The sequence below is a fragment of the Dipodomys ordii genome, unplaced genomic scaffold (genome assembly GCF_000151885.1).
Source record: "Dipodomys ordii isolate 6190 unplaced genomic scaffold, Dord_2.0 Scaffold209, whole genome shotgun sequence".
Taxonomy (NCBI): domain Eukaryota; kingdom Metazoa; phylum Chordata; class Mammalia; order Rodentia; family Heteromyidae; genus Dipodomys; species Dipodomys ordii.
Genome location: NW_012267425.1, coordinates 1,606,100 through 1,621,223, shown reverse-complemented (window position 1 = coordinate 1,621,223; position 15,124 = coordinate 1,606,100). Strand labels below are relative to the sequence as shown.

The 15,124-nt window shown below is 49.1% G+C and overlaps 1 protein-coding gene across 2 annotated transcripts; it reads right to left on the bottom strand.

Annotated features, from left to right (window-relative positions):
* Window positions 1-2,350: 2,350 nt before the first annotated feature.
* Fam58a (family with sequence similarity 58, member A) lies at window positions 2,351-14,867 on the bottom strand. Of its 2 annotated transcripts, none has more exons than XM_013035335.1 (5): window positions 14,658-14,867; window positions 11,439-11,622; window positions 9,974-10,106; window positions 7,074-7,301; window positions 2,351-2,528 (listed from the first exon to the last, which is right to left on the bottom strand). In XM_013035335.1, exons 1-5 carry the CDS (start codon window positions 14,773-14,775, stop codon window positions 2,439-2,441), a joined length of 753 nt encoding a protein of 250 aa, XP_012890789.1. In that variant the 5' UTR covers window positions 14,776-14,867; the 3' UTR covers window positions 2,351-2,438. The 2 variants fall into 2 exon arrangements, with proteins under 2 accessions (XP_012890789.1, XP_012890791.1); XM_013035337.1 differs by having other exon boundaries at window positions 2,351-2,468.
* Window positions 14,868-15,124: the final 257 nt, after the last annotated feature.

The following is a 15,124-nucleotide window of genomic DNA, read 5'->3' as shown; positions in this document are numbered from 1 at the left end:
GAAAACAGGAAAAACCTCATTCTATAACAATTTAACTCCTTACAATTAGACTTTAATTGTATGATGCAAAGCAAGACTTCATCCACACTGTCTCTCTAGCCCTGACACATACATCAAAAAAGGACATACAGTCTGAGGTGACAGGCACAGAGGCCAGAACACAAATAACACTGAACAAAGTTAGCGAGTGTCCTGGGCAGTGTGACAGGCACATAGCACACGGAATGATTTCAAAGTAGCAACCACAAAGTGGAAACCACGTCTCATGATAAAAAAGAAACTTACCTGCTACTTGTTCATCAGGAGAGGAAACAAATGTTGAGTCTTGTAGGATTGGGCACTCCAGGATGGGGGCCACACTCCAACACTCCACTGGGAGAGGTCTGTGACTCTCCTGTGGAGCACCAATTAATGAGCCCCCTTCTTACTGCTATTCCCTGAGAGGTGCTGGTAAGAGCGGGGGGGGGGAGGGGTGTTGTACATGAAACAGAAGTTTCTGGAAAGGAGGGCTATGCTTTCTTAAGAGCTGAGAATATCATTCTTATGGCTCAAACTTTTTTTTCTTTTTTTTGCTGAAGGCTAGTGTTCTACCACTTGAGCCTTAGCTCCATTTCCAGCTTTTTTGCTGATTCATTCGTGGTAAACGTTTCACAGACATTCCTGTCTTGTGCTAACTTTGGACTGTGCTCCACAGACCTCAGCTCTTGTGTAGATAGGATTACAGGCCTGAGCCACCAGCTCCCAGTCCAAATGAACTCTTACTATGTCTATGGACACAGCATTGGGAACACAGGCTATGCATAATCCAGGATCATCTCTTGTCTAAGTCTAAAGAATTAAGGGGAGTAAGCTGTGGCTCAAGTGGTAGAGCACTGGCCTTGAGCACAAAAGCTCAGGGAGAACACATAGGCCCTGAGTTCAAGCCCCATGACCGGCACAAAATATATAACATATATATTATAAATATACATATATACATATGTGTAAATGTATAATTAAGAAGGAAAAGTAAAGTGTGAGCCCTGGAGAGCAGGTGGCAAAGGAAGCAGCATGCAGAACACCATATCCTTGAGCTGACGAGGGGTAGGGTGAGGATTCCACATCACAGGCTGCTATCCATGGCCATAGAAAGGATGCAGGATGGCAGACAGAGGCAGCTTGGCTCACAGTGTACTCTCCCCTCCCCAGTCCTGGCTCACCTGGAAGAACTGCTTGTGCTCCCCCAGGCTGGCCAGTGCTGCGTCTGTGTGTTGGTGGCAGAATAGAGGCACAGAGTCCACAGAGGCCTAATGTGAGGCATCACCCTGAGCATACTCACACAAGTTAGAGGGCTCATCCTTTCAGACATGCCTCTGTGCCTCTCAGCAATAGATATGGTTAAGAAAGGAACTGCCTTTGCATACAGAAGTATCTCTGACCAGCCCATGTGGTGAACAACTGCACTGCGTCCCAAGCTACTCTGGAAAGCTATGAAGAGAAGCAAAGTGACTGAGTGTCCCAGAGGATCTCAGAAGACATTCTGCTCCATGCCATCTCAGTAGAAAATGGAATCCTGTGGGGCACCAGTGGCTCACACCTGTAATGCTAGCTACTCAGGAGGTTGAGATCTGAGGATTGTGGTTCAAAGCCAGACTAGGCAGAAGTCTGTGAAACTCATCTTCAATTAACCACAAAAAGCAGGAAGTGGAACTTTAGTTCAAAGTGGTAGAGCACTCGCCTTGAGCACAAAAAAAAAAGGTCAGGAACATTATCTAGAATCTGAGTTCAAGCCCCAGGACTGGAGGAGGGAGAACCTCTGCCTTCGGACTTTGTGCTACACTGTGACCAAATTCCAGTGATCCTCTGAGCTGTCCCCATGGCCAGACTCACAGTCCCAAGCAGGCCAGCACCCCTGCCCTGTGGTTCCAGGACCCCCACTTAGCACAGAAAGTTGGAAGCGAAGAATATCCCAGAGCACAAGAGGTACCCTCCAAGGGCAGCACGGACTGCAAAGCAAAGATAAGGGAACGTCTCTGTGGATTTGCATCATTTTTATTACGCAAAATAAAATTCCATCTATCTTGCACATTCATACTTCCTATAAATCTGGCTTTTAAAAAAAGCCCAAGGAGTGCAGTCCCTTCTGTTCTTTGACTTTCCTGCCAGTGACTCCCCACCTCTGTTGCAGTCAGAGTCATGTCAAAGGGAAAGGACAGATGCGGTCACATCAGGGCAGTCACATGACCTGACCCCTCAGCCTGCCGGCTGGAGGCGCGGTCCTGCCATCCTCTGGACCCAGGCTGCTGGGGACAGTCAAGGGCGCAGCATGTCATCACCTTCACCAGCCCGTCTCCAGCAGTGTAACCAGTCACCCAGGACTGGCCGTCACAGCAACATAGCGGCACCATCCCCAGGCAGCCGACCATCCTGGCTTCTCTTTGGGCAGGCCTGGGCCAGGGCTAGGGGATCCCTGTGTCCATGGAATAAATCTGAATGAGATCAGACACAATATTATCAATGATTGGCTTGGTAAGGTCGTCACTAAGCACCTAGAAAGGAGAAGGAAAAAAAGTTCCAATTAGTCTCTCTCTGTGTGTTAAATGAAGTACCCACTACAAGCACAGGATGGCAGTTTCTGGGGAGGGTAGGAGCCTCAGGGATTTGTGTGTCCCGAGGATGGTGGCTCTCCTGCCAAATCAGTTCAGACTACTGAGGCTGATCAAAGACTTTCAAAGCGGAGAACATTCTAGATGGAAAAGGCTTTGTAAATCACTTGCATTACACAGGATAGGGAACTTGGCCAAAGTTACACAGGGAGTTGGAAATAGATCTGTGCCCAAAGCACAGGTTCTTGACTCCAATGTGGGGCTGTCTAGAGGAGAGGGTGGGAGACTCGCTATGTTGTTTCCCAGAAACTGTCTGATTCTATAACCTGGACCCCACTCCCATCTAGCCTGGCTGGAGCAAGCCCTAGAATAGACATCCAGAGCCAATGTACAGATACACTTGAGGCTGAGACCTATCCCTGAGGGCCCAAATCAAGAGTAATGTGCAATGCAGGGCCAACTCACAGGCCTTAAGACCACAACCTCCACCCTCCCCACCCTCAAGGCAGATGTGGGTCTATGCCTGGTACCCAGAAAATCCTCCAGTCAAATCCTGCCTGAGGAGAGTGTCATGTTCATGTTTACCTGGGGCCTGGAACCCTGCCAGGTACTCTGTACTGGTGTTATGATACAGGTGGGGGCCTTGGAGCACATGGTATCCCAGACCCCAGAGCCCTGGTGAACTTCCAGACTGACAGTACTGTGCGTGCTGCCCCACACCACTGACGGCACAAACACCACTTCCTGGGAGGCACCAGAAGCTCACACATGGCCTCTCCTCACCTCTGCCCTAAGGAGCTGGTAGATTGGCTGATCTTAACCTGTGTCCTTTCACTATCATGAACTGTATGGCGGCCCTCTGTGGGTGAGTCTCCTTAGAGAAGGAAGCCTGAGGGTACTCTGGGGGACCTCCCACCCCCAACAACAAGCCCCAGGTAGATGCCATAGTCATGCTACTCCAGGAAGGTTGCTGCCTAGAGAAACAAAGTAGCGAAGAGGTCAAGGTCTTGAGCTAAACAAAAGACAAGAACTAGACCAAGTCCATCTTTTCTAAGCCCCCTATAGAAATAGACCCCCCCCACAATGGCCTACATCCTCAGATGGCAGACAGTGTGACATGGAAACCCTTCATTCCTATCTCAGCAAGCATAGCTCTACCTCCCTGGGTTCTGGGTGGGTTCTGTATTCAAAACTCCAGGCTTGTCAACATGACCATTAAAAACTGGGTACATATGCCCATCCACAAATGGACTATCATTCTAGCTTTAATAGGAAGAGGATGGCATTACAGGCTGCAGTGCAGTGACCTGTGAGGTTACAATGCTCAGTGAACTAAGCCAGGTGTAAAAGGACAAATGCTGCACGATTTCGCTTCTAGATGGTGCCTAGAAGAATCAGATCCTCACACAGTAGATGGTGGGTGCATGCCAGGCACTGGGGAGGAGGGAGTGTTTAATGCGGGCAGGGTTTCAGTTTTGCATCTAAGAGTTCTGGAGAAGATGATGGTGATGATTGCACAGAAATGTCCGTGTGTTTAATGCCACTTAAAAATGGTGATCTATCACAGCTTAAGAAAAATATTTCAGGGTAGGTGACAATGGTGGGGCATGTGTCCAAAAGACACATCCTCAAGACCTGAAACAACGCTACTAGCCTCTTGGACCAAGAGGGACCTGGTGGCTTGATTCCACTAGTCTTAGAATTTCAACTTCCCACTCAGATGGTATGTTTGGCCATACAACAAAGAGCTAGAGTGGCTAGAGATGAGCAAGTCTCCCTAATTTCAGGCAAAGGGCACGGGGGCGGGGGCGGCAGGGGCGGCCCCAGGTGCAGATCTGGGGATAGAAGTTTCGACAAGGCCATGTGACCTGCACCGGTACCATCCCCCAGTGTCTTGTGTCACACCTCCAGAGGCTGGCCAACCCTCGGCGTGTGTGTGTGTACTCTGGCAGGCAGGCTGCTCGGGTGCTAAGCCCACAGGTGACAAGTGACACCTGAGGTTAGCTACAGCAAGAAGTAGCAGTGGAGAGGACATGAGGAGAAAAGTGCTTCAAATAACACCTGAGCTTTCCTATGTCTGTGCACAAATAGCTCACTTCAAGAAAACTGGCCCTTGCGCCTCTCCTGCCCAAAGGGACATTGGCATTCTGGAAACTTCCAGTTCCTGCACCCTGATCTACCTAGAAAGGTGAAATCAAGTCTGGCAGGCCTTTAAAAAATCTGGGTGAGCTTATGCCTATAATCCTAGCTACTCAGAAAGCTGAGCTCTGACAACTGTAGTTCCAAGCCAGTCCAGTCAGGAAAGGCTATGAGACTCTAATCTGCAGTTAACTACCAAAAAGCCAGACGTAGAGCTGTGGCTCAAGTGGTAGAGCACTAGTCTTGAGCAAATGAGCTCTGGGACAGTGCCTAGGCCCTGAGTTCAAGCCCCAGGACAGGCACCAAAAAAAAAGAGCTGGGTAAACATCTATCTGCCACTCAAAATGGCAACTTCTTCCCAAGCTGAGTAAAAACTGGGCCAATCTGTGTGGCCCAGAAAGCAGGTTTATGGCAGGGCCATTCCCAGCTATGCTGGGCCAGTACAGCTAGAGCTCTTCTTGGGAGGGCTGAATATGGGGCACAGAGACAGTGCTCGTGCTTCAGATGAAGTTATAGCTAGTGAAGGAAGAATAGAAGGAAAGTGAAATGGAGAGGCAGCACAAGGAAAAACAAGGGACATTACAGCTGAGTGACAGAGCCACCGTGACCACCAGATGTCCTCAGAGAGCAGAGCCAGCAAGTGACAGCCTCTCTGGCACTTCATTCCAACCAAGCAACACCACTGAATCCTGTTATCAGTCTCTAAGAAAAGTGAGCATGGAACACATACAGATGCTCTTACCCCCACCATAGGACCTTACAGGTGCTCCTGGCCTCAGACTGCGACCCCAAGCACCAATTATGAGTTAGACCTAGGCAGGAGTGGATAGATAAGAAACCAGAGGTCAGGGGCTGGGAAGGTAGCTCAGTGGTAGAGCGCTTGCCTTGCATGCCTGAGGCCCTGGGTTCGATTCCTCAGCACCACATAAGCAGAAAAAGCCGGAAGTGGTGCTGTGGCTCAAGTGGTAGAGCGCTAGCCTTGAGCTGAAGAGCTGAGGGACAGCGCCCAGGCCCAGAGTTCAGGCCCCCATGACCAACAACAACAACAAAAAAAAACAGAGATCCGGGCAGTGTGTTAGGAAGACATACCTTTCTGCAGTGGCACCTATGTTACCTGCAGAGCTCTCCCAATGGCTAGATTTCAACACACTTTTGTACCAACAACACTTGACTCAACAGGTCTGATTGAAATAGAGAACTCAATCATCTATTCGTCAATCTAGCTAGTTAGTTACCTACTTACCATCTACTTTATCCATCTACCTTCCTAAATAGCAGCTACTAAATAGCATGCATGCATGCACCCATCATCTACTTACCAGTATCTGCCTATCCATCTCTGTGTGTAATCAATTACCTCCCTCCCTCTTGTCTACCCATCTATCTTTGCCAAGAAACACCCCCTACTTCTGAGAGTAAGCCAAATTTATTAACCTCTTGATCTATGTAAGTTCCTCTCAATCCAGTATTTGAATGTGCTGACTTAGCTCAGAGGTTCTCGACTGGGACAATCTCTGCTCCAGAAGATTTTGAGTGCCTGGGTGGAGGCCAGGGCTGTTGATCAATACCTAAGAGCCCTTATTGCAAAGAATGACCAGGCTCCAAATGCCAGAGCACAAGGGGGTGAGCCCCAACCATGAACTATTACAAAAAATTTACTTTTTTTCAGTATTGGGGTTTGAATTCAGAACCTTGCACTTGCTAGGCAGGTGCTCTACCACCTGAGCCAGCCCTTTGTCACTTTAGTTACTTTTCAGGTAGGGTGTCACATTTTTGCTAGGAACTGGCCTCAGACTACTATCCTCATGCCTACTGACCTTGGGCCTCTCTTGTGCTGAGATCACACGGCTTATTTGTTGAAATGGGATCTCGTGAACTTTTTGCCCAGACTTGTCTCAAATCACAATCCTCCCAATCTCTACCTCCTGATAGCTGGGATCAAAAGGCTGAACTGCCACACCTAGCATAACAGATATTTTCTAGTGACCAACAGCTTTGTTCATGGATGATTAATAAAGAGAAACTAGGCCAGGTGCTGGTGGCTCATGTCTATAATCCTAGCTACCAGAAGGCTGAGGTCTGAGGGTTGTGGTTCAAAGCCAGCCTGGGCAGAAAAAGTCTCCATGAGACTCTGATCTCCAATTACCCATCAGAAAACTAGAAGTGGTTCTGTGCCCCAAAGTGTGTAGAGCACTAGCCTTAAGTAAAAACGTTCAGGGACAGAACCCCAGCCCTGAGTTCAATCACCATGACCGACCAAAAAAAAAAAAAGAAAGAAACCAGTGAGCAGCGATTTGGAAAGGCTTCTAAAGGGAAAGGACAGTTCAGTGTATTGAGAAGTCACCTCACCTGCCACCATGGCTTTTCACTCTCGGACTCAGCAGGCACCTCAACTCCATAGATATGTAGAGCCAGGTAGAGCACTGCCACAGCTAGGTGCTGAGCCTGGAATCGGAGGCACAGCCCTCCATGGTAGCTATCCCGCAGCAGCGCCCAGGCTGTGACAGAGATGGGAGTCCGCTGCCAGGTGTAACGATTCAGCCAGTTCTTCAGGGATATCAGGTAGTGAAGCAGGTACTGCAAAGACATGCGCATCAGTGGCTCTGCCTGGGGCTCCGCCCCCCTCATGCCACTCTCCCCAAACCATCACCATCATGCCGCCACCCTGTTCAAGCCCTCCAATGGCACCCATGTCATTGAGGAAAAAGCCCCAAAGCCATCTGCCAGCTGCCAAACCCTGCCATCCTCTCTGCCCTTATCTCCTAGTGCCTTTACCACATCTGCCCGCCATGTCAACGTATCCAGCACACTACTTCCGGGCCTTTGCCCTTGGCATTCTGCTGAAATCAATCCCTACACGCCTGCCCACTGTTGGCCTCCATACTCAGGCCAGGAAACCTGCTCAGGCCATTCTTAACAGCCTCCACATCATAATCCTCCTCAATCCCAGGGCTCTGCTCAGGCCAGCACGTGAAACCACTTGAGGCCCAGAGCAGCAGCCAATAGCACCCTATCTGCAGAACAGAGAGCATAACACTGGTGTACCTGGCCCGCCCTGGGCACAATGCTTTCAGGAAGGCCACAGACTAGTGTTTATGTTTGTTGAGTCTGAGCCAAGGACCTAAAGTAGTACTGGCCTCTTATACATCTTCACAATCTCTGAGCCGGGAGGTACTGACCTCTTAGAAGACAGACACTTGGGCCAGGAATAGTGGTTCACATCTGTAGTCCCAGCTACTCAGAAAGCAGAGATCAGAGAGGAATGCAGTTTGAGGTCAGCTCAGGCAAAAAGTTAGGGAAACCCCATCTCAATCAATAAGCCAAGCATGGTGACACACATACACATGTAATACCAACTATATAGGAGGCATGAGTAGAAGGATCACAGTCTAATCTGGCCCTGAGCAAAAAACGTGAGGCTTTATATGAAAAGTAACAAAAGAAGAAAGGACTGGAGGTGTACCCCAAGTGGTAAAGTGCCAACTGTGAGCAAGAAGGCTGCATGAATCTGAGCACAGGTGGCTCATGACTGTAATACTAGCTACTCAGGAGGCTAAGATCTGAAGATCCTGGTTCGAAGCCAACCCAGGCAGAGAAGTCTGTGAGACTCTCATCTCCAATAAATCACCAAAAAGCCACAAGTGGAGCTGTGACTCAAGTGGTAGAATGCTAGCCTTGAGCAAAAGAGCTCAAGGACAGCGCCCAGGCCCTGACTTCAAGCCCCAGGACTAGCACCCAAAAAAAAAAAAAGGAAGAAAAGAAAAAGAAAGCTGCATGAAAGGGCCATGAGTTAAACGTCCTAGTTCTGACACAAAAAGAAAATCTTTAGGAGGAAAGAGAGTGTGACGGAGGGAGTAAGATGTATTAGAATACATTATAAACATGGGTGGAAATGTAGTAATGAAATCACCCCTGTGTAACTAACATGAGCTAATTTTAAAAAGTATATTATTTTTAAAAGGGGAGGGAGACAAGACACTTGGCCTGAACTTTACACCGTGTACAGACACTTGGACAATCTCCAACAGGTCAAAAAGCCACAGTGCCAGGTATTATGGCTGCATGTGACCCAGCCACACCTTAAAGGGACAACTCATGGTATCTAGACTGTCACCCTGCTAGAGGGAGGGAGGGGGCTGCAGGTTCCAGTAAGGCCTACGATCCACTCTGATCCAGGACCAGATCAAAAAGCCTCCAAGGCCAGAACGCTGCTCCTTTCTAAGCCTTGTCGCCTTGACAACCCCACTCTCCAGCTGCCAGCACAGCTCCCACTTCCTCCTGGGATGCTGATCAGGCATTCTTCTGACTAAAAATTACTGTGTGAGAATCCAAGAACAGAGATTTCTGCGCTAGGGAGGGATGTGGAGGGGTCAGGGAGAGACGCTTGTGCAGATGGAGTTGTTTTTGCACCTGGACTATGGTGGTGGACATGTGAATGTAAGAAGTGATAAAACTGTATGGAATTAAATACCCAGGAAACCAGTGCAATGTATCTGTATCAACATCCTGTGCTATAGTCCAGCAAAGTGTTCCTGCTGGCAGTGGCTGGGCAAAAGACACATGGCCTCACTGTGGATTATTCCTGCTTGTGAATCTCCAATTGCCTCAATAAAAATACCATTTAGCTGAATACGGTGGTACATGTCTATACTTCCAGCACTTGGGAGAATAAGGAAGGATGGTTATGAGTTCAAGGCTAGCCTGGGACACTAAGGAAGTTCCAGGCCAGTCTAGGCTACATAGAAAATGATGCTGTCTCAAAAAACAAACACAAAAACAAAAACCTCCACTGAAAAGGAAAAGGAACAGAATCGTAGCGCAGAGCCCCAAGATCAGCTCCTTACTCTCTGCAGGCAATCCTTCCAGATGCCTGCACATAAACCTGTGTTCCTCCAGCGGCACACTCAAGTGTTCCTGACTGGGCCTGCCGCTGGGCTGCTATTTGAAATGATGTTCTACCCCAAGCAATGGGGCAACAACAATGAGCCAAGCCCTTAAGGCACAGTATGTCCATGTGCAAATCAGTATCTCGCAGTAGATTGATGTATCGTTTTATGTTTTTATAAAATAATTCTTCATCTAAATGGCTAGAGGGCACAATAGAAACTAGGTAGTGTTAGGAGAAAGAGCAGCTTGGCTTTTCTCATGAGTTTCTAAGCACAGTTAGGCAGGGTGAATTTTAGGTTACGGAGCAAAGAATATGACTCCAGCCTCTGGAAACAGCTGCCGGCTCCCTAGCACACATGTACCTTGTGTGGATGCTGGAAGGAGACCTGGAAGCGCAGAACTCTCAATATAAGGAGTTCACATTGCACGATGCTGTCTCGGAGCGCCCAGAATCGTGAGTTCAGTTCCAAGGGCTTGCTGCCCGGGTTAAAATGCCTAGAGACATAATGGAAAGTGTGTCAGAAGAAAGAAGTTGGCTCACAGGTTTAAGCCGATGGGCCATCCACTGTTATTCAGCAAGATGCCAAGCACAAAGACTGACTGTATTCAATGGCTCCGGAGAGCCCGGAAACATGAACACACCAAGCCAGCTGACCGACACACAATATTAAGTCTTCACCACCTGCTGTACAACACCTAAGGCTCTCTCTGGGCCGATGAAAAGTATATCAACATGGCTTGGGAACATATATTCAGTTTTTAGTTTTGTCTTTCTTATTTGTCTGTCTTTCCTTCAAGATTTGTCCTTGTCTATACTCTATCCATCCACAACACTCCCAATAAAAAAGATCCTATAAAAGACCCCCAAGGTGAGTGTGAACAGGGTTCACACTCAAGTGCTCACAACTCTCTGCCATGACTCATCCTGGCTGCTCACTCGTTTTCCAAGTTCCCCTCAGAACCCCCCAGCTTGTGCCCACATCTAATTAGGGCTCCACACAATTTCCCCTTCTGCTGCTCCTCCCTGCTGGGGGCCAGGCAATTACAGGTAGACTCCAGCTGCCCTCCCTCAGCTCTGTGCCTGTTTTTATCTTAGCCTCTCCCTGTATACTGTGAACTTGTCAGGCTTAAGGGGTGGGGAGTGTTTTTTCCATTACCTGTTTATTAAAAAAGGAGAACAAAGTATTCTTCCTAATGATTAGAGTTCCTGGAAAGGCCCATGACACACAGCTAGTTAGTAACTTTCCATAAATCTTATGACTGTCTCCTGGGTCCCAAGTTCTTGGCCCAGCCTCCCCAAGTGGCGAGGCTCTGCCTCTTTCCTCAGTAGGAACAGCTGTGCTGTCCACCACACACATTCTCCTAGGCAGTGGACACTGACTCAGTTTCTTGTATCACTTAAATACAACTGTTGCCTGGCTAGTGTCACATCCTCCCTGTCGTAGACACACAGGTCTGCGGGGCCTTACAACCCAACCAGGACAGGTTCTCTCCCATGATCTTCAGCCTCTAGCCATCCCATTTCCTGTACTGCTTAGGGCTGCAGATGACGCTGTTTGACATCATGCCTCTCCAAGCACGCTCTGCTGAAGCCCCACTTCCACCTCGGGCAGCCTCTAGGGCTTCCTGTACTGCAGTCAAGCTGCCTCCCACAGAAGCCCATGGGCACCTGACCTTAGGCTCCCTCCTCCCTCTGCAGCTGTGCTCTGGGGCCAGAATCAGGCCATGCAACCACTTCTGGCCAAGCTTGGCTGCAGGTGTGTGGAGTGCAAAACCCAAAGAAACCTTCTCTGCAGCATATCCTCCTACATGCCAGAACAGTGGTACCTGTTGGACACGTTGATGATGTCCCGAGTACGCAGGTGCTGCTCCTCCACTTTGCCAGCCAAGTAGATGGAAGATATGGCAACCAGGTAAGGGTCATAAGCATCCAAGTTGACCTCGCCAAAGAACTTATGGTAAATGGTGCATGCAGTGGCTATGGGAATGGACCGCATTCCTAGCTTGATACCTACAGAGAGAAGGTGAGCCAGAGAGTCCTCAAATGCTTTCTCACCCGTTGCTCCAGTGAGGGAAGCCACTAAAGGTACATACCCTACACAAAGACCAAGAACTTTTCGTTCACCACTGCCTACTGCTGGATCTCTGGCTGGGACTACAGGCTTCTCAAACTCTAATGGGCCAGCTAAGCCCTTGAGGATAGTGTTCAAAAACGAATGTTTCATTCAGGGGACATTTTTGAAAAGCCTCTAGGACCTGTCCATACTCTGACATGCAGAATACCTCCATGACCAAGAGTTCTGACTATTGCTCAGTTCCACGTCTGTGCAGAAGCTTGGAAAAGACCATACTCTGTTGGGCGTCTGTTTACAGCCAAGCAAGCACCTAACTAGAGGTCACTACCCCATGCTCACAACTAAGATCCTATAGTGACTACAGGAGGCAAAAGGCCTCTGAGTGATCAAACAGATGCCATAAGTCCGTGTTGCAGTTAAAAATTACAGTCAGCCAGGTCCCAGTGGCTCAGGTCTGTAATTCCAGCTACTCAAAAGGTTGACATCTGTGGATCACGGCTCAAAGCCAGCCTGAGCACAGAAATCCAAGAAACTCTGGTGTGTTACAATGCTGGGACTTGCATTCAGGACTTGACCTCTGATTCCCCCACAGCTTTTCTGCTCAAGATTGGTGCTCTACTACGTAAGCCACAGCTCCATTTCCAGCTTTGTGGTGATTAATTACAGATAAAGGTCTCACAGATTTCCTGCCCAGACTAGGTTCAAATCACAATCCTCAGATCTCAGCCTCCCTGATTAACTAGAACTAAGGACATGAACCATTGGAGGCTGGTTTGAGGGACTCTTATCTGCATGCAATAACCATGAAAATCTTGGAAGTGGAGATGTGGCCTAAGTGGTAAAACATTAGACTTGTGCAAAAAAGCAAAGTGGGGGCACGAGGCCCTGAATTCAAGCCCTAGTATGGGCACAAAAATTTATACTGAGCAAATAGTTTCCTAGTGTACAGATTAAGAGGAGACAGGCGAGTGAAACCACAGAGCCAAGAAAAAGCAGTATTTAAGGCCACGGCCAGGCGGGAGAGAAGGAGGTCAACATGCTGACAAGTGAGTGGAACACACAACTAGAGCATGATGGAGTGGATTTATTTAGGGGATAGAGCTCAGCCCCATCCCACTCACCCTTGGAAGTGCCCAAAGAAATCATTGTGGCGAAGTCACAGAACACAAACCAATTCACAATGACCAGAGTTAGCAGGAGAAACTTAAATGGCATTTACTACTCTGTCAGAAGAAAGTGGAGAGAAACCAGTTATCACTCATTGAGACTGTCTGCAGCATCCTCGAGCTAAGAAGGTGGCTCAGTGCCCTAGGGCTCTTCTGGAGGTCAGAAATTTAAATGGGTCTTACAGGGGTAACTCAAGGTGTCACCAGGGCTTGTTTCCTCTGGAGATTTCAGGAGAAAATCTGTTTCTTAGCTTTTTTTAGCTTCCTCCACCCCTCTGTTCCTGACCTCTTATTCCATCTTCAAAACTACTGTCACAGCATCTTGTAACACTGCTTCCTTCAGAATTGAGCACTGGTGACTCATGCCTATAATCCTAAATACTGAGGAGGCTGAACTGAGGACCAGAATTCAAAGCCAGCCTCAGCTGGAAAATGCATTAGACTTTTATTTCCAATTAAGCACCAAAAAGCTGGAAGTGGAGCTTTGCCTCAAGTGGAAGAGTGCTAGCCTTGGGCAACAAAAAGCTCAGGGACAATGTCCCAGTACTGAGTTCCAGCTCCAGGACTGGCACAAATCATCATCATCATCATCACCTAAGGTAATATCCCCATCTTTAGGTCCTTAATCATGTCTTCAAAATTCCCTATATAAGATGATAGTCACAGGTTCCAGGAGTTAGGACAAAGATATCCTCAAGGGACTACTGTGTCGCTTCTACAAAGGGTGAGAGTAAATATCTCTTACAAAGAAGTCAATAGAGCTGGGCACAGTGACTCATGACTGTGGTGGTCATGGTTATTCAGGAGGCAGAGATCAGAAGGCCTTGTAGTTCAAAGGCAGCCAAAGCAAAAACGTTCAAGAGTCCCTATCTCAATCAATAAAGCTGAGCACATGGGTGCATGCTTCCTATCCTAGGTATTTGGCAAGTGTAAACAGGAGGATTATGGTCCTGGCTATTAGGGCATAAACTGGAAATGTTATTACCAAAATAATTAAAGAGGGGTGGGAGCATCTCAAGGTCTAAGCATCAGTTGTTCAGATAATTTGTCCCAGAAGATGCCATATAATGTGGCGTTGCTAACATGACCTACTAAGGAGATGTGTAGTAGCAGGTGGAGAACACTTTGCAACCACTGTAAACTAAATTTATGAATAGCTGGGTCCTGCACCGTCTACCCTGAATGAACGCACACTCGCTCAAGCCAGTCTCTTCCAAAGTGTACACAAAGTGGTAAGGAAATAACTGCCACATTGAAAGGCATACTACTGACCGAGTGTCTCCACAGAAATCCCAGGGGCTTGTTGCCCCATAAGGAAGAAGGACGCCTAACAGTATTATGGTCGCCAGGCAAAGTTCAAAATTTTAGCTGCACCCTGGGGATCCTCGATTTGATGGGACCTTCCCAACAGCCTGCTGAAAAAGGCCTTGGGTGACCGAGTGCCAGTCTCTCAGTATGGCTGAAGGCTTGGTGGACCCACAGAGCTGCGGGCACCCTGACTGGGACCTCACTTATCTAGAAGCCTGGATCTTCCTACATCTTCTCGTTTGGCCTGAGAGTCCTGTGCAAAGGGAGTAGCGGCATGTACCCTGCGTGGAGGTAGGGTGGGATGGAAAGACCAGGGTGTTCAGTTCGGAGCCAGGACCCCCAGTCTCCCTACGGCGGGTCACAGCAGAAAGCCTGTTCCCTCAGCCTGGCAGCGGCTGCTCCGCAACGCACGGGCTCGGCTCCGATTGTGTGGTGTGAGACCCGCGGCCTTCACGTCCCACCTGCGTGGGCGCTGCCATTTCTCTAGCAGCAGTTACCTGCCTCCATGATGAACTTCGTAACTTCGAAGTGTACCCTCGCCTTGGGCACCGGCAACCCCTCGGCCGCCAACACCTCGGCCCCTTTTTCGCAGGTGTCCGTGCTAGCGGCCTCCATGAGGCCCTGTCCCGTGACCCCACGAACCCCTATTCGAAGGAGTAACACCGCCGGTGCGCTAAGGCCCGAACCCGGGATTCCAGTGGCCTATACAAGCGTCCCGCTCCGGCAGGGCCGGCCCGCCCACCCAGGTAAGCGCGGCTGCGCACTAGCGGCTGGATGAGTGCGCAGGCGCGGGCGCAGGCGCAGAAACGGACCCTCCCTAGAGGCTTTGCGCACGCCCGCTGGTCTCCAAATGCCACTCAGCCTAAGAGACATACGCCCCGCCTCCGGGAGATGCAGCCCAGCTCCAGACTCCACCTGCTCGCTCCCAGGAGCCGACGCCCCGCCCCTGAGAAGCACAAGCCCT

Coding starts and splice junctions, on each gene's coding strand:
- Fam58a (XM_013035335.1), bottom strand. CDS start 14,775: ATGGAGGCCGCTAGCACGGACACCTGCGAAAAAGGGGCCGAGGTGTTG. Junction 10,107..11,438: donor ATCATCAACGTGTCCAACAG/GTACCACTGTTC, acceptor TTATGTCTCTAG/GCATTTTAACCCGGGCAGCA. Junction 7,302..9,973: donor CCTTCCAGCATCCACACAAG/GTACATGTGTGC, acceptor ATGTCTTTGCAG/TACCTGCTTCACTACCTGAT.